The following is a 24,891-nucleotide window of genomic DNA, read 5'->3' as shown; positions in this document are numbered from 1 at the left end:
ATGCATTTTGAACCACATCAGACAGTGTTACAAATTTTGTTTCAATTTTATATAATGTAGAAAACTCAAGAAAAGTTTTTTGTATTTGCCTGTACTTTTGATTATTGTGTTTTATTTTTCCTTCTTGATGTTCCAGCGTTCCTTTTTTATAAAAAATCATTTCCCTTTTTTGTTTAGAGAACTTCCTTTAGTCAGTTTTTTAGACTAAGTCTACTGGTGACATTTCTCTTAGCTTTGCTTCATCTGAGAATGTCTTGATTGAACCTCTGTTCCTGAAAGATGTTTTTACTGGGTATAGGATTTTGGGTTGACAGTCTTTATTTCAGTGCTTGAAAATTGTTCCACTTCCTGTGGTTTTCATGGTTTTTGATGTGAATTCACTGTCATTCAAATTGGTTTTCTCCGAAAGTTAAGGTGTGTAATCGTTTTCTTTCATTGCTTATGAGATATTTTCTATCTTTAGTTTTTTAGAAATTTATGATGTATCCTTGGCATAATTTTAGTTTCTTTTTCTTGTTTTCTCAGCTTCTTCAATCTATAGAACTGTATCTTTGGCCATATCTTTGGCCATTTGGGGGAAATTTCACCTTTCATTTCTTGTAATACTTTTCCAACCCAGCTGTTTTTCTCTTCTCCTTCTTACTCTAAGGGCATGTTTATTAGATTTTTTTTTAAGATTTATTTTTATTATGCATATAAGAACTGGGGTACAGGCCAGAGGTGCAGGGGGTGAGAGGATTCACCAGAGGCAGAGTGGGGAGCAGAACAGGTAGACCTACTGCAATATACCACTGAGGGGAGCAGCAGGCAAGACAGGAGAGGTCTGCTGCACCATGTTGGTCAGCTCCCTGGCTAGCCCAAACTCACACTGCAGTGGCTCGCTATAGCTTGATAGCACTGAGACTTTAACCCCTGCGCAGCCAGGGAGGCCCATTAGATCTTTTTATTAGAGTCCCACAGGTCCCTCAGGCATTGTTCATTTTTCCTCCCAGTTTCCTCTCTTCTGTTCACTTTGGTTAATTCCTATTGTTCTATCTTTATGTTCATTGATTCTTTCCTTTGTCTATATGTTCTTCTGTTTAACTCCTGTACTGAGCTGCTTATTTTGATTATTGTATTTTTAATGTCTGTAATTTCCATTTTGTTCTTTATAGCTCCTATTTTTTTTTTTTGTTATCTACTGTTTCATTTGTTCTAGTGTATTTATAATTTACCTATTGAGGCATTTTATTATGGCTGCTTTACAAGCTTTATAATTATAACATTCTGTCACTCAGTGTTGGCATCTGTTCTTTTTTTTTCCCTTCACTCAATTTAAAAAAATCTTGGTTCTTGGTATGATGGGTGATTTTCAGTTGAACCTGAATATTTTTGCCTTATGAGACTCTACATTTTATCTAACTTCTGCCATCTGGGTTTTAGTTGGCTTTCTTTAATACCATTCTAGCAATACTAGGCAGAAGTATATAGGTTCAGGTTCCCACTCTGCCTCCATTTACAACCAAGGTGGGGGTTGGTATTCTTTGTTCCTGCTGAGTGAGAGTAGAAGTTTCCACTCTACATGTAGTCTCCTCTGACTTTCAACAAGAGTGACTTTTTACCACCAGGTGATAATGAAATTCCTGATCCTGGTATTACCCCACTGAGGTATTGGCGATAGCTCTCTACTATGTGGTAGGGATAGAAGTCTAGGTTTCTCATATGATATTACATCATGGAATGGAGGGGTACGGTTTGTTATGGCCCACATTGTATGAAAGTTCCCGCTTCTAATTCATCTTCTGTAACATTACCCCAGTGGACAGGTTGGGGTGCCTCATTGTAACTTGGTTCATGGATGTCTAGGCTCTTTACTTGGCCTTTCCTGGTGGGGGCAGGGTAGGGCTAAAGGTTTTCCACAGTGCTTGATTACAGTAGAGTGATTATTTTCTAAAAGTTTTCTTGCTAGGTTGCTCCTTTCCTGGTCCTTTGGGTAGAGGGAACAGGCTTTTATTGGGTCTTTGTTCTCTTAATTTGTTGGTATTTCCAAGTTGCTGACTTCTTCAGCTCCAAATCTGGAACATATGAGGCACAAAGAAAAAACTAGGGAATTCACCACCCTATCAGTCATTGGTCCTGAGGTCACTAACTTGTCTGTCGCTTTCTTCCTACCTTTCAGTATTATTATATTTGTTATATATACAGTGTCCAGGGTTTCTTCTTGTACTTAGTGCCAGGAACAAGGAAAAAGTACTTCTGCTCCAACTTCCAGAAATGGGTGTTTCATCTTTGTTTGTGAAAGATGTTTTCATGGAATGTGTTGTTCTAGTTTGACATTTTTCTTTTAATCCTTGAAAGGTGTTATTACTCTGTTGTCCTCTGGCTTGTTTGTTTCTGATGGAAAGGAACATTTATTGTTACATGCATAATGTTTTTATTTCTTACTGCTTTTTTTTTTTTAAAGATTTATTTATGCATACAAGAGCTGGGGTACAGACCGAGATGCAGGAGGGTGAGAGGATCCACCAGAGACAGAGTGGGGAACAGAACAGGCAGACTGATAGAAATACACTGCTGAGGGGAGCAGTGGGCGAGTCAGGAGAGGTCTGACTTGCCATATGGGTTTCTCCCTGGCCGACCGGGGATCGAACTCGTGCTGCAGAGGCTGTGGATTGCTTAACAGTGATGTGCTTAACCCCTTGTGCCACCAGGGAGGCCCTATTTCTAACTGCTTTTAAGATTTTCTTTTTTAGCAATATTTTAGCAACTTGGTCCTTTGTGTAGTTTTCTCTGTGTTCTCTTTAAGTTTTGTTGAGGTGCTTAGATCTGTGGATTTAATGTTTCAGATTTGTGTAACTTCCAGTCACTTAAAAAACTTGTATGTTTATAATTAACAGAGTAAAATTGACTTTTTTGTTGTATACATCTATAAATTTTAACACTTGTATATATTTATGTAAACTATCACTGCAGTCAGGATACAAAACTCTTCCATCACCCTAAAAAACTCCTTTGTGCGATCCCTTTGTATAGTTGTTATTTCTTGAAATATTTGTTCTTCATCCTCATGCCAAATGCATGTGTATTATGACTTGATGTAGTCCTACAGCTCATGGACAAGCTTGTCTTTTTCTTGAAGTTGTTTCATGTGGTCTTTTTTTTCCTCTTTGTGTTTCATTATGGATAACTTCTATTGCTAAATTTAAATTCATTATTGATTTTTTTCTTTTGTTGCGTCTAATCTGTTTTCAATCCTCCCAGTGTGTTTTCACCCCAGAGAATATACTTTTCATTGCAGTAGTAGATTTGTATCTATTTGTATCTATCTCTTTGACATACTCTTGCTTTTTCTAGCTTTTTATAGTAAGAATATATTTATAATATATTTTATTTTTACTCATTTTATAGTGTCATTTTTAATGTTCTTTTGATTCTATTACATTGGTGTCATTTCTAGTTCTATTTCTGTTTGTATTCTCCTTGTTGGTGGCAGTTCCTCATCTTTGATTAGAATTTTAAATTGTCAGTGCTGGATTTTTTTTTTTTAAGATTTATTTTTATTTATTTATACAAACACTGGGTACAGTCAGAAGCGCAGGAGGGTGAGAGAATTCACCAGAGCCAGAGCAGGGAGCAGAGCAGGCAGACTGAAGTACACTGCTGAGGGGAGCAGCAGGCAGCAGGAGAGGTCTGCGTGCCATGTGGGACCCTCCTCCAGTGGCCGGGGAGCAGCCGGGGATCAAACCAGTGCTGCAGACGCTGCGGGCAGCCTCGCAATCCAGCGCTCAACTGCTGCACCACTGGGGAGGCCCTCTTTTGAGATTTTTAAAGCTATGTTAGGCAGGTTCTGAGAAGCCATTAACTTGAGGCAGAGCTTCTCAACCTCAGTACTGTCGATGTTTGGGTAATGTTGGTGTGGGGGCTATCCTTTACTTTGTAGGAACTTTAATCGCATTTGTGGTTGCTATCTGCTATATGCCTGTAACACCACTTAGTCATGAGCACAGAATAGTTGTCACATTTTTGGAAAGTTGTAAAGAAAAAAGAAAAGGAGAAAAATATGCAACAGAGACCACAAAGCCTGGGTATTCACAGGGAGATTTTTAATGCCTGATATAGAGATATTCTTTTACTGTTCCTTATTTTTCCGTATAGAGAATAGTTAAGAAACAAGTTCCTTATTTTTCCATATAAAGAATAGTTAAGAGAACTGGCTTTGAAATTAAAAGAGTTATGACTTGAGTTCAATTCTGTGTTGGCCACTTAGTGACTGGTTGACATTGGGCAGCTTGTTAATGCTCTGCACCTTAGTTTCTGCTCTTAATATAGAGCCAGTATATACTTATCACTTAGGTTTGTTGGAAAATCAAATAAAAATGGATAGAATTATATAATTCAATTGTATGAAACATTGTGGCTGTTACTGATATTTCAGGAGTGTGCCCCTCATAACACCTTTGATGTGTACATATAGTCATATTTCACTAATTTGGAGCATAATCATCTGTTATCTTTCAGGTCATGCAGAAGGATTTTGTATGATGTGTACAATGCAAGCACATATTACCCAGGCACTCAGTAACCCTGGGGATGTTATAAAACCGATGTTTGTCATTAATGAGATGCGACGTAAGTATCATCTACAGTAGTTTATATTAGTATTTATTAACTAATTGTTTCCTAATGACCTAACTGGTTAAATATGAGCCCCCGGTGTATTACAAAAACAAACATTTTATTATACATGGATGTCTTAATAAATTTTTATTAAACATTTATCATATTTAAAACCTTAAAGCAAAAGATGACCCTATAAAGACAATATTCAGTTAAACGCAAGCAAATTAAAAAAAATTAAACCCAATTTGTTAATAAAATCATTGATTTTTGCCCAGGTATTTGATTTCTGTGCTGAGTAATACTCACTCTAATATTGTCCCATAGGAGTCTTTGAATAGTTTTGAATTGATTTTAATTCAGTGAATGAATATTACACTATACATAGGAACTATCAAAATATTAATTGTACTTGTAAAGAAAAATTTATAAGCTTAGAAAATTTGTAAGTAAATTTCACTTTTTCTATGTAACTTTTAAACAACTGAAATTTTACTTTTTCATTGCAGTGATCCCAGTAGGTCACATGAAATTTTCTTATGTATTTTCTGAGTGTTTTTTTGCAATGACTGATTACATTAACTTAATTAAGTTGGAATAAAAAAATGCGCACAAAATAACCCCCAAACAAATCCTAACTCTTAGTCTACTATCTAGCTGGGTAATTGTAGGAATGTATAATTATACAGTGACAAACTATAATCCTTTTGCCTAAAATGTTGCTGAAAATTAAAGAGGTATTTATATTGACCCATGGTATTATTAACAGGTCAGGGTAGACAATGCAATGTTTTTCAAACATTGCTGGATCCTGGCAAAATTTTAGCCAGGTGTGATTTTGTTTCATTCTATATATGGCAGGCATGATGAATGTTTTTAGACCTACTCTTTAAGAAAGTATCATTGCTATCTGTGTCAACATACATACATGGTTGAATCATGAAATTGCTGTTTTTGTAGGTAAAAACTGGTTGAATTGGCAGTTTCATGCAATTTAAGCTAATGTAGTCATACACATGCAATTCTATGTATAATGTTTATGGCTATATTGTTTAAGCTTTTGTGTTGATATTTTTTATTATGTAATTTTGTCTTGCAACTGTTTTGACAATTAAAAATAGGGCTGAAATGTTACTGTACATCTGAGACTAATATGTTCTGTAGGTTATTGGGGTAGAATTTAGATAGATTTGGACTTTTATGTTTTGCATAGATTCTCTTAGGGAGATCTAGCACTAAATTTAAGATGTATGCACTAACATAAAGATAAATTCATGAAACAATACAGCCAATGGTGAATTTTTTAGAGTGTAATTTTATTAACTTGCTAAAGCCTGTGCCTCTGTGGCTACTCTGTGAGTGCTCAGAAACTCTAGCTCACTTGGGCCTTGAATGGTCTTAATGCCTTGATCCTAGCTGTCTCAAAGTAGCTTGTGTCTGTGCTGTTTTCTCAAAAAAACAATTAACCAGGTGTTTTCTAACATTGTCATAAGAGGGAACATTTGGGGGTTACAGTCTGAGCATGTTACATGTGATGGTAAAAATCTGTCTTTATTTAAACTCTAGGTATAGCCAGGCACTTCCGCTTTGGAAACCAAGAAGATGCCCATGAATTCCTTCAGTACACTGTTGATGCTATGCAAAAAGCATGCCTGAATGGCAGCAATAAGTAAGTACAAGAGCATTGTCCTTTCTTCCCTTTGTATTGCTGTCTTACCAGATTTAGTTTTGCCTGTTACTAAGTAAGTACATAGCTTTATGTTTTCCTGACCATTTGTCTTTGTACTGCCTTGTCCTCAAGTGACTTGCAGTATTTTAAAATGATTAGACTTTTAAAAGGTATGCTCACTATAACAGTTTAAAATTGTTTGATTATAGATTTCAGAAAAGGAATGTTGGTCTTTCTGTTATTTAATTTCTGAGTACAGTAAGTCCTCACTTAACGTCACGGCTGGGTTCTTGGAAGCTAAGTGGATGATGTCATTTTGTTCAATGTTGGCTGCGATTTTTTTTCCTCACCAACATAACAAAACAGCTTTGAACAGAAAGACATTATTAGAGGATCTGCTTATATCAGCATCTCTCTGTGTATCTAAAACTAACCACTTTCCCTTCCTAGTTGTACCTGACATTTTCTCTGCTCACCGCTAGCCTCTGAAATCTGCATTTGTTCCCTGCATTTTCCTCACCCTGATCAGTTATCAATTCCTGCACTTTCTCCCTTAAACTATAAATGCAGACTCAAGAGGAAGATTGGAAAAAACAAATAACAAGTCCTATTGCATTTACTGTCAGCTAAACATACCTGGTAAATCTCTTGTTCCATTCCCATTGTCAGCACTACCCCAGCCAGATTTTCATTGTCTGGATGAGGACAGACTGTGAAACAGAGGAAAACTCTGCGTTCTTTGCCTTCCACGCATTTAGTGTCACAGTCCTGTTTAGTTTTTTGCTCTTCCTGCTTCAGGGCCAAATTCCTGCCTTTCTTTCAATGTTCCTTCTTAATATAGTTCATACTGTCCTCCCTCTCTCCAAATCCTCAGTGTGTTCTGGTCAGGTGAGATGATTCTCTGGCCGCCACACATACTGATGTCTTTTTATTTAGTGACTTTCATGTTTGAGATCTTGTTCTTTTATAGATGTACTTTTGAAATCTGGCTATGGCATCCATAATTTTTGTAGATTTTCTCTCATATCATTGTTTGACTGTTTTTCAGATTAGACAGACATACCCAGGCTACCACACTTGTTTGTCAGATATTTGGAGGATACCTAAGATCAAGAGGTAAACTTCACTTTAAAAGTTGATGAAGTTGGGGGTGGGAGTGGAGGAGGGAAAAGAAATTGAAGTTGGGGCCCAGGAGTTAAGGGTGGCCTAGGGGTTAAGTCTCAGTGCTATCACTGCGATGACCTAGACTCAATCCCCGGCCAGGGAGCTCATCCACATGGTGCAGCAGACCTCTCCTGTCTCATCCACGGCTCCCCTCAGCAGTGTATTTCAGTCTATCCATCTGTTCTGCTCCCCACTCTGTCTCTGGTGAGTCACCCCCAACACCTCTGGCCTTACCACAGTTCTATGCAAAAAATAAAATTGAAAAAAAAAGGTTAAAAAAAAAAAAGCAAATGGTAGGAAAGTATCATAATGGAAAATGTGCTTCTGTCACAGCTTCTGTCCCACTGGAATAGCCTTCCAGTAGTTTCCCATGCATGAACAGATTAGGGGCATTTTAGATACAGCCCTTTTATTTTCCTCTTATCGTTAGATATCTTTTAATATTTTAATATATAAGGTCTAACACAATCTTTCACAATTGCGGTAGTATTCCATTTATTTTAGTTCTGTATCATTGGGTATTTAATTTTTTTTTAAGATTTATTTATTTATGCATACAAGCTGGGGTATAGGCCAGAGGTGCAGGGGGGTAAGAGGATTCACCAGAGACAGAGTGGGAAACAGAACAGGCAGACTGACCAAAGTACACTGCTGAGAGGAGCAGCGGGCGAGACAGGAGAGGTCTGCCTCGACATGTGGGAATCTCCCTGGCCCACTGGGGATTGAACTCGTGCCGCAGAGGCTGCGGATTGCTGCATAATGCAGTGCTTTAACCCTTGCGCCACCAGGGAGGCCCGGATATTTAATTATTTTTAATCATTGCTTCATTACATCTTTGTGTACCCATTCTTATGTCCATGTATATGTGGGATAAATTCTTCGTATTAGAATTTCCGCATCAAATGGTATGCATATTTAAAATTTTGTTACCAGGCCTCCCTGGTGGTGCAGCGGGTTAAACACCACACTATGAAGCAATCTGCAGCCTCTGCAGCACCAGTTCAATCCCTAGCTGGCCAGAGAGAAACCCACATGGAGAAGCAGACCTCTCCTGACTCGACGCAGCTCACCTCAGCAGTGTATTTCAGTAGATCTGCCTGTTCTGTTCCCCACTCTGTCTCTGGTGAATCCTCTCACCCCCCACATCTCTGGCCTGTACCCCAGCTCTTGTATGCATAAATAAATAAATCTTAAAAAATAAAAAATAAATAAAATAAAATTTTGTTAACTTCCATATTGTCCTTCCAAGAGGTTATACCAGTTTATATTCCAACCAACAGTGTGTGGGGAGGCCCAAGTTTATGACACTTTGTTTTACATTGTATAGTAGTATTTTTTTTTTTTTTGCCCTATCTGATAGGGGCAAAATATACCTTGTTTCAATTTTTTATTTTGAAATAGTGTTTTTGTATTTTGTCTTTTTTTTTTTTTTTTTTGCTTAGAAGAAAATAGTCAAGGGTGTAGGCCAGAAGTGTGGGGTGTGAGAGGACTCAGCAGAGACAGAGTGGGGAGCAAAACAGGCAGATTTACTGAAATACACTGCTGAGGGGAGAAGCGGGTGAGCCAGGAGAGGTCTGCTGCACCATGTGGGTCAGCAACCTGGCTGGGGGTCAAACTCATGCTGTTCTGGTGATTGTGCTAAGACTTAACCCCTAGGCCACAGAGAGGCCCTATTTTGTCATTTTTTAAAAAAGTCAGGAAAGGTCTGCTGCGCCATGTGGGTAGCTCCCTAGCCCAGGATCCAACTCGAACAGCTTCATAGGTTGCGTCTTAACACGTTGTGCCACCAGGGAGGCCCTATTTTGTCATTTTTAAGAGTTGGATTTCCATAATGATTATACTTATCTTCGCATTTTATTTTTATTTCAGTTAAATGTTTAAATTGCAAGGGCGTTTCAGATACTTTTGATCCATATCTTGATATAACATTGGAGATAAAGGTAAGTTCGCTAATTCTTGTGGTAGTTTTAAAAATCAGTCATAATTTATATAACTATAGTTCACTTATAATCTTGACTGCACTTGTTAGAGAATATGAGTTGAAATTTTTGATAGTCTAAGACTTTACTTAGAGGTGATTTTTTTTAAGCTTTGTAGTAAGCACAGAAAATCTTTTTATTACCCTTTGACTTTTTAATAAATCTTAATAAAATCAGATTTTTATGCCTATATTAGCCAAATTAAAGTTTTGTTGTTCTTTAGTAATTGTTTTTGCTTCTTGCATTTTTTAAGTTCCTATTTTTTGTTGGAGTTTTTTTCTCGTTACAGTTGTAATATAGGCTTATTATAAAAATGAGAAACATCGCATATATATATTGTATATAAGAGCCTTGCCCTTATAGTGACCTCATGTTATATTTTGTAATAAACTCTTCCAGAATATGTTATTAGTATTTCTAAAAGTGGAATTATACCTTATGTCAGTGTGGGCACTTGTTATTTTCACTGAATGTACATAGGGATCTTTTTGTGTGAGTGCTTTGGAAGTTTGGTAGTAGTCTGCTAAGTGGATCCACCACAGTTTACGTGCTTAGTTTCTTACTGGTAGTTAATTGGCTTGTTTCCAGTTTTATGCTACTTTAATGCTGCAGGGAGCACCTTTCTACATGTTTTTGTTCACTTTAATTTTTTTAATGGGAGGAAAAATATTTTGTGTGTACCAATATAAAAGTGAACATCATGATAAAAGGAAAATTTTCTATTTATTTAAAATTTTGTATTTGCTTTTATACCTTTGAGTCTTCTTTTCCTAAAAGTGGCAGTGGTTAGTAATGTGGTATTGACACTGTTCTCTTCCCAGGCTGCTCAGAGTGTGAACAAAGCTTTGGAGCAATTTGTGAAGCCAGAACAGCTTGATGGAGAAAACTCCTACAAATGTAGCAAGTATGATGGATGGTGGCTGAGACCCTGATGCTGGTTGCTGTGGTGGGGATGGTGGGGTGACTTGATTCAAATTTGATGCTTATGAGTAACCCCTCTAGATTCCCTTGGCTTCCTGTGCCATCTGGGAAGACACTCGGTCTCTAGTCTGCAAGGGCCAAAGCAAATGTCTAAATGTTTATACTCTTTAGAGATGTGCATCTCTGTGCCCTTGGGAGAATGGTGCCTAATTACTGGGAGCTTTGATGAGAAAGGAGAGGTCAATGTTATGCCACACATTGGTGCCACCACATAGGAAGATGCAGCTTGGGATGGCATGCCTTTTTTGAGCAGAATTTCCACTGACTTTTCTGTTATAAAAGGGCTCTGATGAAGTAGGGGCCATGTTCTCCCAGAGTAGTGAAAGATATCTCTCATAGTTGTTATCCAGGATTTTGGATATATCTGCTAGAAATTCTAATTTTATTATTCATAGTCAAGAGTACCTATTTTAGGGCCTCCCCTGGTGGCGCAGTGGTTGAGCGCTGGGCTGCGAGGCTGCCTGCAGCCTCTGCAGTGCCTGTTTGTTCCCCAGCCGCTGGCGAGGGTCCCACCAAAAAAAAAAAAAAAGAGAAGAGTACCTATTTTACACAAACACTGTTTTATCTGTTTTAGGTAGATGTACATTTTCTTGTCAGGTAATACAAGTAGTCATTATTTATTTTCTTGAATAAAGATTTCATTTTTGCATAGAAGAATTGGGGTGTAGGCCAGAGGTGTTAGGGGAGAGGTGAGAAGACCCATCAGAAACAGTGGGGAGCAGAACAGGTGGATCCACTGAAATACACTGTTGAGGGGAGTAGCAGGGCGAGACAGGAAAGGTCTGTTGCGCCATGTGATTTAGCTCCTTGGCTGGGGTTCAAACTCAGGCTGTTGCAGTGGGCCTTTGAGGTGGTAGCGCTGAGACTTAACCCCTAGGCCACCAGGGAGGCCCTAGGTAGTTATCATTGCTGTACATTCTTTTTGTGTGGAAGAAGACTTCCTTCTTTCCAAGACCATGGAAATTTTTTCTCTGTTTTTAACTCCATGAACATTTCTGATGTTTACTTTTCTTCCTTTTGTGTCTGAATAGGGCTTTGTCTTCATAGAATTATGCCATTCTGAAAATCTATTGGTTTTTCAGTTTCTTTCAAGTTGAGAGAAATGTATGTTTACCTAATTTTACAAATTATCAGTGACCTGTGTAGCTTCGTATCTCAGTTGTCTTAGCTTCTTTTTTTTCTTTCATGCTAATCAAGCAGTTTCTCCCTGCATTTTTAATATTTTCAGTATTGGGGTTTTCATCCAGTATCTTTCTTTGGAAACTTAATTTAGAATGTTTTAGAGGAATAGACTAAAATACCAAAAGTATGTGTATCATTCTTCCTAAATCTGTGTTTCTGTGTATTTCAAGGTGTAAAAAGATGGTTCCAGCTTCAAAGAGGTTCACTATACATAGATCCTCTAATGTTCTTACACTTTCTCTCAAACGTTTTGCAAATTTTACTGGTGGAAAAATTGCAAAGGTATGTAGATGATAATTTTTCATGTTAAGCCTTTCTAGGCTTAAGTGTCAGTAGTAATTAAGTGTTATAAAGGACCTAATTTTGTTACCTCATTTTCTAAGTTCTTCCAGCATTTGGTCGAGGAAAAAATGTCAAAGCATTGACCAGTAGTATGAGATTTATGCATATGAATACATGTCCTTTAGCTGATTGGACTTTCTCATGATAAAATTGGTAACTTACCTGCATTTGGGCTTAATTGTCAGGAAGGTAATGAGTGGATGTGTCATTTGAAATACAAAGAGGACTTTCTATTAGATCCTGTTACTCTTTGATCAGAGTTCATTTTGTTTGTTCATTTGTTTTCTGATTTGGTAGCACACTGAATTTTCCCTTCCTCTTCCTACTTTCTGGAGATGGGAAGTGGTCAGAAATCCAGCTGATTTCAAGAGAAATAAATATTCCATTCCTGAATTACTAAAGATAAAAATAAATGGTCACTGAAGTCCAGAATTATGATTGCATTCCTATCTCCTTGGATGGATTCGAAGAATTCACTTAATGTGAATCCTTATTTGTTCAAAAGAAATAAAGAATACAGTGGGATTGAATCAAATACTCAGATTCAGGCATGCTCCGGGGTTAATTGTGTCATTTGAAATGTGGTTCAACATGTTAGGTGGTGCTAGAACATCATAGGGTATGGTATTCTGTGGGTTTCCTCCCACAGTTATCCTGCCCAAGAACTGCCCTTTAATACTTTGCACCTAAATATGTGGACTATCTGTGCCTTGAGAAATGATGTTCCTTTTACCTCTTTCCATTTCTGTTTAGGATGTGAAATATCCCGAGTATCTTGATATTCGACCATATATGTCTCAACCAAACGGGGAACCAATTATTTATGTTTTGTACGCAGTACTGGTACACACCGGTTTTAATTGCCATGCTGGCCATTACTTCTGCTACATAAAAGTAAGCCACACAGATTTTGCTAACAGCTATTTTTACAATACCATAAAAGATTATCCCTGGCATTCCTTGAGGGGAAGGTGGGAATTTTGCAGTTGAAATGTGACAGCCCATTTCTCCTGTTGGTGTTCCCTATTTATCTAATAAATCTAATATTTATTGGCTCTCTTTTGCAGGCTAGCAATGGCCTTTGGTATCAAATGAATGATTCCATTGTGTCGACCAGTGATATAAGATCGGTACTCAGTCAACAAGCCTATGTTCTCTTTTATATCAGGTACTGTCAGCAAAACAATTTTTCACATGTTCTGTTATGTCATTTTCTTTCTCTCATCAACATATTTAATATTGGGTTATTAAAACAGCACCTAATGATGCTGAGCGAGTAAGGAAGATCATTTTCGAGTGCAGATTGAGTTTGATTTAGCTTCTAGCTTTTTGGTAGTTTAGCAACGGAACATGCAGAGGAAGGTAAAGGTGATCGCCGAGGAGGGTAGATTTCTGCTGTTGGCAGCAAACAGATAAAAATGGGGGCTATGGAAGCAGTAGCTGCAGGCCTCAGGAAGGGGACCTTTGAGCATCTGGGTGTGGTCATAGCCAGCAACTCCCAACCACAGAGCAATGTAACCAGTCACCCTCCTGGCCAGGCCTGTGCCAACACCCCTAATTATTTTTCTCATGTAACTGCACACATAGACTCATTAATTCCACTTCCAGAAATGTGTGGCCTTGGAAAAAAATCTGATGTGTGCCCAGGGTGTTCATTTGTAATAGCTGAAAACTAGGAACATCCTAACTTGTCAAAAATAACAGAATGAACATGCAAATTATAATATACACTTTCATTGAGATACTATTCAGCTGTTAACAGTGATTTTTTTCAAGTTTTTTAATGGCTATGAGAAAGATCTTCATAGAAGAAAAGCAGTTTGAAATTTTGTACATTGATATTGAGGAAATCAGTATCAGTCTAAAGCTTGGAGGATAATCAATCAATTTGAAAAGTAAATGCTTGTAAGGGGTGAGATGAGGTATTTTTTTGTTTGTTTATTTCTAACTTTTCTGAACATCATAGATTTTCTATAATGGTATGTATTTATAGTCAGAAAAATATCCATAAACAGAAGAGGAAAATAGCTTGCAGAGAGTGGCATCCTGTGATTACAGTTAAAAATGCCATTTACCTAATTATTCTTGTTGTCTTCCAATTTGAGTACCTGACATTAACCCATACCTAAAAGAGATCCAGTGTCTAGCTCTGTACATGACAGCTTGTCAGTCTGTTACCCGAGTGCTGTTGAATAAATGACTCTCTTCTAAGGAGATGCCCCCTAAGCCCTGAGCATTATCATTTTCTGTTCTCAGGTCCCACGATGTGAAAAATGGAGGTGAACTTACTCATTCCACCCACAGCCCTGGCCAGTCTTCTCCCCGACCGGTAATCAGTCAGCGGGTTGTCAACAACAAACAGACCACGTCAGGGTTTATTGGACCACAGCTTCCTTCTCACATGATAAAGGTAACATTCCATAGGGAGAAAATAATCTTTGTTATTTTTTAAGAATGTATCATCCTAGTTAACTAAGTCTGGTTTGTTAACATTGTAGTCGTTACCATGGCCTTATTTACAGCTGAATTTCTTGTCAGAAATATTTATTTAAGTAATTTACTATAATATATTTCAAGTCTACAGAAAATCTCAGATGATGAATATAATGATCAGGAAGAAAGTCTGAGTATAAATATATTTAAATGCTAGAGATTTTAGCTCCCATATTGGACTTTCGTTCCCTTAATGAACATTTGAGGATTCTTGATTAAATGCTGGATTCCAGGAAAGTGACCCTTTTACACAAAGAACACCTTATATCCATTTAGGCCTTTCGGGAGTGTGGTGCTTTGCGTCTGCCATCCTGCTGGGTCTGATCACAGCCCCTGACAGCCTCTCAAGGAGAACTGATGTGCACCCTGGTCAGTGCAGCTCCAAGTCTTCATAGAGTGGAGACCTAGCTTTTCCTAGACTTGTGTGTGAAGATTGTGGACAGCCTGTCTGCATCTTGGAATAAGCCCTGTCACTGCACTGACATGTTTTATCAGTCAGTTTAATTGTAATGTGTTTTAAATCAGCGAACAAATTGTCTAGTTGTATGGGTTTTTTTGGTGGGTATTCTACTGTGTTTAGTATTATAAAAAAAGTCACAAATTAAATGTCTTTGGGAGCTGGGGAAGCAGTGGCTCTTGAGTTGGGCTGTGTTTAAGAGTGACATGAGGGCCCTGGTTAACTGGAGGACAAGTGCCCTGTGTAGAGAGGCAACCACTATTAAATGTTCAAGATTTTTGTTTTGATTTAAGTGAAACTTGCCGGTGGTAAGATCACTAATTCAGATATTTAAAGAAACATTGTGAAGACCAAACATGTATGAGCTGGATTTCACCCCTCACCACCAATTTGCAATCTGGGATTTAGTAGCAGTAGTTGGAATCTGGAGCAAAGTGACTGTATATGTAGGATTTAGAGACACCATGGGGGGATGGGGTGTGGCTTGGTGAGATGCACCTGAGCAGCACTTCTTTGTCTGCCTGTGTGCCCATCGCCTTGCCTCCTTGGCTAGCAGTTAATTCCCTGCTGGCTGGCATTCCCTTCTGCTGTAGAGTAGTGGCTCCCAACCAGGGAGTGGCTCCCTGCCAAAGGGGGTCTGTATATTTCTGTCAGATTGGAGCAGAAAGCATTTGGTCTGAGCATTGTTATCTGGCAAAAATGGTTGTCCCTATTTGTCATAGAAAACAAAGACTTGTGAAAAGTGGAAAGGTATATGGTGGGTAGGAGTAAATGAAAGGAGGAAGTAGTATTCTTAGGTGTGTAACACTTGTTATTCATGAAGAGAAAACAATGACCAAAATGTAAAGGGCCCACAACTAGTAGTGATTCTGTGTCTGTGACTGTGTCCATAGCTCTCACCCGACTGTGGTCTTCTTACTTCCAGAACCCACCTCACTTAAATGGGACCGGACCATTGAAAGAAACACCGAGCAGTTCCATCTCGAGTCCTAATGGGAATTCCAGTGTCAACAGGGCTGGTCCTGTTAATGCTTCCACCTCTGTTCAGAACTGGTCAGTTAATAGGTCCTCAGTTATTCCAGAACACCCCAAGAAACAAAAAATTACCATCAGTATTCACAACAAGTTACCTATTCGCCAAGGTCAGTCTCAGCCTAACCTTCATAGCAATTCTTTGGAGAGCCCTAACAAGCCTGTTCCCTCTTCTACCATTACCAATTCCTCTGCAACACAGTCTACCTCGAGCACATCCACGGCGTCAGTTTCTAGCAAAGCAACAAAGCAGATTCCCTTGAGTGAGTCCTGTTCCAAGCCGGTGATGAATGGCAAGTCCAAGCTGAACTCAAGTGTCCTGGTCCCTTATGGTGCCGAGTCATCTGAAGAGTCTGACGAGGAGGCAAAGGGCCTCAGCAGGGAGAACGGTCTGGGTACGATGGAGAGCAGGCGCTCCTCTGCTCAAGGTGCTGAAGGTGAGGAGGCCTCTCAGCATGAGTTTCGAGAACCTATGACTCTAAATGGTGCTAATAGTACAGACAGTGACCTGAAGGAAAATGGTCTGTCATTCGATGGTGCCAGCTGCCAAGTCCAGCCTGCTCTACACTCAGAAAATCCCTTTTCTAAGGCAAATGGTTTACCCGGAAAGGTGAGCGTGTGTGTGTGTGTATATTGGGGTGGGGATGGCTTTGCTCCATTTCCATTTGTGGCAGGATTTATGAGGCACCACGTGGTGACTAGAATTGAAATATATTTGTTTTTTATTGTAGTTGATGCCTGCTCCTTTGCCACCTCTCCCAGAAGACAAAATCTTAGAGACCTTTAAACTTAACAACAAAGCAAAATGCTCGACAGATGAAAAAAGGTAAAATAGGGATAAGCTAAGAGGAAATGAAGCCACCTGGTAGGAAGTCCTAGTAGTGCAGATCCATACCCAATATGGATGTGTCACTATTTTAATTCTCTGGAAGTCTTCCAGTGAACCTTTTGAATCTTGAATGACTTGAATAATACTCTATAGAATTTGTTGATTTGCCTTTTATAAAAGTACAGAAAAAATTTCTTGGGCTGATAAATCCATGGCAATTTGATATCCTGAAGCTCATATTTTCTTTTGCATAGTCTCATCTCTGGCTAGGAGTGTGATTAGCATACTTTGGATCTGACACATAACACTGTCTCATTTAATATCCTTTTTGTGACAAAAATATATGAAGAGTTATTAAGGTTATATAGGACAGAGGTTCTCAAATTTACCAAGTAGCAAATACTTCATTATGCCCATTCCAGAATTCTGAAATTCATAGATGAGATAATCTGCCTTTCCACTTAATGTTTTAAAAGTCAGTATATTGACCTAACTATAATATAATGGGGCCAGAATTAAAGGAACCTATGATGCATTGGTATTTCGGTATACAAATGACCAGGAGCAGTGCACTCCCGCCAGGCACAGTAATACAGCGAGGTGCTGCATCTGCGCACCAGCAGGTTGTAAAAGTGACTATTCAGAATGTGGCCTCGTGTCCGGAGCTCAGTACCACACACAGGGAGGTAATGTCCTGATGGTGGGCAACTTCTCGTGAAATTCTTATTGTCTCTAGATATACATGGTAGTTGCAGTCCTGGAAAATCTAGCATCTGTGAAAACTGCCAATGATAATATAACAGGTTTTCAGCCATGTGAATGTTGGGACGCTGGACAGGACACCCACTCATTTTGTGGGACTCTCTGCCTTGTCCACTACCCACGAGTGCTAGTGGGGCTCCCCCATTATTATGACAACTTGAAAATGCACCCCACATTTCAGAATGGCCCCTGGCAGGTGGGTCTGCCCACACTGAGGACCACTATTGGGAAGCCTTAATTATTAAAAAGGAGTAAATGCTATAGGCAGAGATTACTCATTCCCCATTTACTTAAAGATGGGGTAGCTTGGCCCCTCAGTCATTGTATAATGATGTTCCTTTTGTTTCTTTTCTAGTCTTCGTGAGTCTAGTGTGCATGAGAATTATTATAGACAGTAACATAAAGTCATGCATGTGTTGTCACCATGTGTGTCTCTGCTTTACATGTTAATTTGATAATCTCACTGCCACATTCTAGGTAACTTCATATGTGTTCTCTTCCCTGATATTTTCTCTAGCAAGTGGGGGGCTCTATAGGGTTTTTATTGTCCCCTGACCGCTTTCAGTAACTTTGAGACTATGTCAAAAACTCTAAGCAATCAAGGGCAGAGTTTACTTGCTGCAGAAAGTTATAAGTAATTCAGGGAGCTATTGGCTTTGTTTTGAGGTAGCTTGTCTACCTCTGAGTCTCCAGGAGAAATCCAGAAAAAAGGGATCCAGAAGATGAGTAAGGACCTCTGTTATTATTTGACTTTTTTGATTGTTTAGACTTAAGAATTAGAAGTATATCTAAAAACAGAAGGAGCCTACAACTGCAGAATTAGTGTTGGTGAAAAATAGAACAGAAGGTAAGCTTAATATAAAAGTTTATATTTTTATTTAATGAGAGGAAGAAAAAATTTAAAGTTTCCCAGTAAGCCCATTATTGGGTTCCAGCCAGCTATAGTGAAGGGATAAAATATTTAGCAAATGTTTTCAAGTGTTTGTTCCTGTAAGACAATGATAAAAACTCATAAAGCAACCAAACTTGTGACTGATTTGTTTATTGTTTTGTTTTGGTGGGGGCTGCAGTACAACTGGCATAGAGGAAAATCCTACAGGGGATCCTGATGCAGAACTAGAGGCTGGCAGCCCCACTCCCGAGTCTCATGAGAAACAGGAGACAAGTCTCAGCAGCAAATTAAAGAAGGCTTTGCTGCCCTCTGACCCCAGCATTAAATCTACCAAAGAAGAAGTCTCGGAAAACATTTCAGCAACACCTGATGAGTCTTTGCCTAGTATCAACAGTCCTTGTAACACTGACAAGAACACCGCTGGGGATGATCCACTTTCTAAACTGTGTGATCCCGGGAATTTAACAAATGATCAGAGCAAACCCTCCGAAGATATGAAAGGGACATTACTAGGGAGTCCACAGGACTTCTTGGCATCAGTAGAAACAGCAGGAAGGTTGAGCCCAGCTCCCTCAGCACGTTCAGCGGGTGACTGTGATCACGAACTCTTAGTTTACATCAGTCGAGACAAATGCATGGACACTGAGGCCCCTTCGCAAAGCACGGGTGTGTCCACAGATGAGCTGCCTGCTCCACAGATAGACAGCGTCACAGAAAACCATTCAGAAGGGGGCCTGGAACAAAGTAATGGGGAGAGATGCGAAGAAAATAAGGTTGGACAAAAGGTTCAGGATCATTCCCCAGTTAAGGAAAAGATCAATATCCTCAGAAAAGTGGATCGCGGACATTATCGTAACCGAAGAGACCGTTCCTCCAGTGGAGAACGCGCGAGGGAAAGTCGGAGCAAGACAGAGGACCATTATCACAAAAAGCGGCACCCCTACATCAGAGAGCGGGCCAAGCAGGACCGCTACAGGATGGAGCACTGCAATGGGAGCCAGCACCACCCCTGCCAGGGGGAGAGGGTCAGCCCCGGTGAGCACCGCTCCCTGGGCAGGTACAGCCACCACCACTCCCGAAGCCGATGCGGGTCAGACCAGGAGTGGAGCAGGTACCACCATGTGGAAAACGAACACTCCTGGGGCCGGGAGAAATACTACCCAGATAAAATGAGATGGGACAAATGCAGATATTACCATGACAGGTACGCCCCGTACACGGCCAGGGAGGTGCGGGAGTGGAAGTCTTTTCATGGCGACCGGGAGTATGACAAAGCAGGTCCGTACAACAGCCGGCAGTACAAGGACTACTACAAAAGCAGAAAGGCATACGAGCTGGTCGCGAAAGAGAAGGAGCGGCACCACTTCAGCAGTCCCCGGGCAGGCCCGTCCCACGCCCTCCCGTACCCGGAGAAGTACTCGCACGAGAAAGCTGCGCTGGCGGCGGAGGACAGCTGTGACCTCTCCGAGCGCATGCATGAGCACGACAGCGTGAAGTCACGAAAACGGAGATACGATAGTGCAGAAAATAATGGCAGTCATGTAGAGAAGAAAGTCTGGAGAAGCTTACAGAAGGGCCCTTTAGAGGAGCCTAAAGTGAAGAAGCACAAAAAGTCAAAGAAGAAAAAGAAATCCAAAGACAAACACCGGGCGCGCGATTCCAGGTGAGCTGCGGGCAGCGCCCCCGTGCGAGGGCTGCTTGCCAGCCACCCGGTTTCCTTTTCCCTCCCGACCCAGTTTGGCCACGGGTGAAGGGCTGGCATGTTTGTATGTTTGGTTTGTACTTTTCATTTGAGTTTTCACGTTTTTTACACATTTCCGAAACAACCCTGTGTGTAAGCGGTGCTTATCTCACGGCCCCACACGGGGCCTAGCATTTTCCACGGTGATTGTGCCCTGTCAGTGCAGCTTCTAGGGATGGGCGTGTGATACTCTGTCAATGAAAACTCGGGTCTGTAACGTCACAGTTGGTGTTAATATTCTTATTCATCAGATGTGCTTATATTTTCTTAACTGTTAATAATGTTCTTCAAATCCCGTCACTACCAAATGGGCAAAAAATGTGAGGCCACTGTCCTTTTGACATTTGACCGCCTGCCCAGAGGGGCCCTCTGAGACATGTCATTTGCTGCCTGGGCTTTTGTCTTTTTTTTTTTTGTAGCCACTTCTCAATTTGAAATCTAATTGGGAAACTTATCTTTGTGCTCTTTAAAAGCTAAATTGGTCAGCGATCATCTTGAAAATGACTTCTCCATGCTAACATGGATGGCTATGAACAGAACTAGTATACATTTTAGTTGGCGTTCCTTGAGAATGAAACCCTGGGAAAAGATTATCAAAAGTCATAGGTAAACAGTGGTTACTTGAGGGAAAAACAAGTCATCAGCCTCCTTCCCTCTTAGGTGCCTGAGACAACTGGCAACATTTTTTTTCCCCTTTAGCAAAATCCTTCCTCTAGTGTTCAAGCCAGCTTTAGCTCCCGAGCAAAGCTAAAGGCAGTGGGGTGGGGTTGAAATTAGTAAATTTATGACCCTGGGCTTTAAAAATTAATGCAGTGAAAGCAAGTGACATGTTTTTAATTAGATAAAAATCTCACCTGTGTTTGCACGTGTGTCTGCTGCAGGGGTATAAATGCCAAGGGCCAGTTTTCTCTTGAGATGGTTTTGTTTCTGGTGATTTGAGCTCTGGTTTATTCTTCTGCAGGCATCAACAGGATTCAGACATTTCAGTAGCATACTCTGATGCTGACCTCCACAGACACAAAAAAAAGAAGAAGAAAAAGAAGAGACACTCAAGGAAATCAGAGGACTTTGTTAAAGATTCAGAACTGCACTTAACCAAGGCCGCTAGCTCTGAGACTGTTGACCATTTCCGGAGAGCTGATGGTGGTTTACCCCTCACCGACGGCCTACCTCTGGAAGGTGTTGGACCTTTCCGTGAGAAAACAAAATATTTACGAATGGAAAGCAGGGATGACAGGTGTCATCTGTTTGAATGTGGCCAGGGTAAGAGGAGACACTGGGAGTTAAGAGTATCAGAATTATTTTTTTGAAAAGGTGGTTAACACATGGGAAGAAAACTTCAAATGGCATAAAAGGGTGTACAGTTCAAGGATGAGCCTGCACTGCAGTTTTGTGTTGGGGATACTGAGTGCTGACCCCTTAGCATCATTGGAAGCCTCAGTTCTGGGCCCAGCAGAACCTCCACACTCAGACCCTTGGCGTTCACTCCCCACTCTGAGTGTGTGCCTTGGGAAGGACCAGAGCTTTTATTTTATTTTTTAAATTTTTTTAAAGATTTATTTATGTATGCATACAAGAGCTGGGGTACAGGCCAAAGGTGTGGGGGTGGGGGTAAGAGGATTCACCAGAGACAGAGTAGGGAGCAGAACAGATAGAGCTACTGAAATACACTGCTGAGGGGAGCAGCAGGGAGACAGGAGAGGTCTGCTGCACCATGTAGGTTGCTCCCTGGCCAGGGATCAAACTTGTACTGCAGTGGCTGCTCATAGCTTCATAGGTTGCGTCCTAACCCCTTGCGCACCACCAGGGAGGCCCCCAAAACTTTTATTTTTAAGCTAGTTTTGATAGAAATACTTTGACAAGTATTCTTTCTCTCATGAATCCTTAAATTTATTCTGAGTAAAACTCAATTTCATGGTATGTCTCATTAGAAACACCACAGCGAAGCCTTGGAGGTGTGTTTGTCGTGGGCCTCTCTGGCGCCCGAGAAGCTGTCTCGTTCCGGGCCTGTGGTCATCTTGGATTCTTGTCTGCTTTGCACAGCTGCTTCTCTTGTAATTTGTAGTCCTTTTGACTCTGATTGCATTTAAAACAGTCCCTCTTCCCCTTTCTAACTGCTTCCGGAGACCTTTGACCCTGGAAAGGAACACAGAGCTAGTTAAACACCGTGTGAACATGGGTTGGCCAACTGCAGCCTGCCAGCCAAAGCTGGCCACCACCTTACTCTGCAGGCTGCCAGTTAGAAGCATTTGAACGTTTTTAAATGATTGGAAAAATTCCAAGACAGTTTCATTTGGGGTGAAAATTTTATGAAGTTGTCTAGAGTTGTGTGGGTACAGAGTCCAGCTTCTTCAAGACCCAGCCTCTGGCAGCTTGGTGCTACATGGCGGCAGCCAGAGGCCTACAAGTGAAAACATTTGTCATTTGGCCTTTTATGGAAAAAGTTTGCCGGCCCTTGCTCTAGACACCTGAGGTACACTTTGTGACGTTGACACATGGTCTCGATTCCCAGAGACCGCTTGGTTCTTGACTGGGTGCTGGACTCTGCCTGCAGTGGCCTGCAGTTGCCTGAAGTGCAGTGTCAGGAGAGACTAGGAGAACGTAAAGGATGGAGTGTTCCGTGGGAGGGCGAGTGGGAAGTCTGGCGGCAGGTGTTGCGGGAATTGCCACAGCCAGTACGAAAGTGAAGCTAAAGTGGTATTTATTCTGTGTGGTTTTTAAGAAATATGTATATTTTAAGATTAGTTTCCCAAGAACATTGCAGCAGTTTGAGGAATGGGCTTACTGAGGACTAATTTCCTCTGGCCTCTGTGTAGTGTTGGGATGAAGTAGTGAGGTAGGCTGCTGTCCTGTGTATACTAGGCATGGTCAGACCGTTTTGGCTGCAGGTCTCTCTTAGGACCACCGCCAGCGGCCCCAGTGTGTGGTAGATGGCAGCTCGCCACAGAGGTGGCTCTGTGGGTAAAGTCAGCTGAGCCAGAACCTCGCAAATTGGCATTGGTCTCCCTGACGTGTGCCCAGGGCCTGCAGTTTGGTTTTGTGTCATGCAGTGGGCCATGTTCTTGTCCTCGGTCAGTTTCCATCTGATGACAGGTGGGCACAAGCTGAGGTGTGAGGTCAGAGGGCTTTGTCCTCCGTTCTGGGACCTCTTGACCACTTACCCACCCCTCTTTGACTCCTGTTCTCTGACCCCACTAAACTCTGGATTTCTTTGGCCTAAGACCTGTTCTTTCCTACTGTCAGACTGCTGCTGGGTTCGCTGGGTGGAGGGAACTGTTCTCACAGGGCTGTGGCTCTCATTTCATCTTCCCACTGTGAGCAGTGGCGTCAGTCATCACAGCAGCTCTGGTTTTCATTTGAACCCTTGGAGAAATAGTTCTGTGGTGGCGCATACTTGGTCTTCCTTGTGTCGAATTGTTTAAAGCAATAATCAACTTAACTGTCGAGAATTGTTTCTAAGTGTACAGCACAGACAGGAGTTTTGCAAAACCATCATTAAAACATGTTTCCTAATCTTTGCTTTCTAGGTGATTGAAAACTTGGCCTCAAAACAAAAAATTCACTAGTTATGGTAAGCCGTTTTCTTATTTGTACATGTTGTCAATGTTTGCACGGAGGGGACACACGTAAAGGAGTTTGAGGACTTAGGGGTGCAGGAATCACTGTGGGAAGCAGGTGCAGTCAGCTGCCGCTCAGCTCCTGGCGCCCCTTCTGACCTGCAGGCCAGTGGAGCTCTCCCTTCAGCACTGTCTCTGGAGGCTTGCGTCCCTCACCACTGCGCCACTCCTGTCCCGCCTACTACTGCTGACCTAGGCAGCATACCTCATTGTAAGAAGTGAGGGACAGTTGAAGGTATTAGAATTGACAGTCCTTTAACATTTGACAAGATGTTTCCTCAGCCCCGACTTACCTAGTGGGCCTGTGCCATGAGATAAGTTTTGCGTTCTTCATCCCTCCATACACCCCCTGGTCTGGGAACACTGGGGCAAGCACACGCCGCGCCCCTCACACTACGCTGCTGGCAGAGCAGCCAGGCCAGGAAGCCCGAGTCCCATGCGCAGATCTAGAAATCCTGCTGGGTTTGCGCGCACCCATACCATACCTCGGATGAAAAAGGCTGCGGTTTGGGTGCGTTGTAGATCAAAACCTTGATCTATTGGAATTTTACTCGGTAGCCCTGGGAGATTCACATTTTATACCCTGCTCTTGGCAGGGTAGAGGGGTGTGAGCTATTTTGCCCCTGAAAGGGAACTTTGTCTATATGTGTAACTTCTAGTCAGTGAGGGGGATTTTAAATGAATTTTAAAAATGAATTGTCTGAAGAGGATTAATTTGCAGTTAATTAACATACTTTACTGATGTGCCCTCAAGGGAAAGACCTAAGCCTAATTAAGGTATTAAACTCTTTCCTGGTGAAAGGGAATTTAAGGATTGAGGTTTGGACCAACAGCAGTTGGGGTTCAGCTGGTGTGGTTCATGCCCAGCAGATGGCGCCTCCTCGCTGAGTGCCGGCTGGCTCCCTCTGCATGTCGGTCTGGAAATGCCTGGTTCCTCTAGTGCCTTCCAGGAAGGGAGACAAGCTTCCCCCAAAGCTGGAAGGAACTGGCTAAAAGGGGTCCATGAATAAGTTCACTGGTGTTATGAGAAAGCCCTCTCACCCCCAGGACTCACAGGGCCCTTTGTTCCAGCTTCCTGCCTCGGGATAACGCCTGCTGCCCTCTTGTCTTTCAGATTCAACGTGTTCAACAGAAGCCATCCCCAACCCAGCTTAA

At 41.2% G+C, this 24,891-nt stretch overlaps 1 protein-coding gene across 1 annotated transcript in view; it reads left to right on the top strand.

Moving 5' to 3' along the window:
- Nucleotides 1-24,891, top strand: part of USP42 (ubiquitin specific peptidase 42) — a gene marked incomplete at both ends in the record, with an annotated part of 35,906 nt that extends 11,015 nt beyond the window's left edge. Inside the window, 14 exons of the mRNA XM_084249752.1 lie at nucleotides 4,498-4,608; nucleotides 6,163-6,265; nucleotides 7,314-7,381; nucleotides 9,299-9,369; nucleotides 10,230-10,312; nucleotides 11,742-11,853; nucleotides 12,667-12,807; nucleotides 12,981-13,081; nucleotides 14,170-14,323; nucleotides 15,789-16,505; nucleotides 16,627-16,721; nucleotides 18,557-20,041; nucleotides 21,081-21,382; nucleotides 24,851-24,891. Coding sequence (XP_084105878.1) covers nucleotides 4,498-4,608; nucleotides 6,163-6,265; nucleotides 7,314-7,381; nucleotides 9,299-9,369; nucleotides 10,230-10,312; nucleotides 11,742-11,853; nucleotides 12,667-12,807; nucleotides 12,981-13,081; nucleotides 14,170-14,323; nucleotides 15,789-16,505; nucleotides 16,627-16,721; nucleotides 18,557-20,041; nucleotides 21,081-21,382; nucleotides 24,851-24,891 — 3,584 coding nt within the window. The remainder of the gene's footprint in view (nucleotides 1-4,497; nucleotides 4,609-6,162; nucleotides 6,266-7,313; nucleotides 7,382-9,298; nucleotides 9,370-10,229; nucleotides 10,313-11,741; nucleotides 11,854-12,666; nucleotides 12,808-12,980; nucleotides 13,082-14,169; nucleotides 14,324-15,788; nucleotides 16,506-16,626; nucleotides 16,722-18,556; nucleotides 20,042-21,080; nucleotides 21,383-24,850) is intronic.

Source organism: Talpa europaea (genome assembly GCF_964194135.1).
Source record: "Talpa europaea genome assembly, chromosome: 12".
Classification (NCBI taxonomy): domain Eukaryota; kingdom Metazoa; phylum Chordata; class Mammalia; order Eulipotyphla; family Talpidae; genus Talpa; species Talpa europaea.
This window is presented reverse-complemented; position numbering and strand designations above follow the sequence as displayed.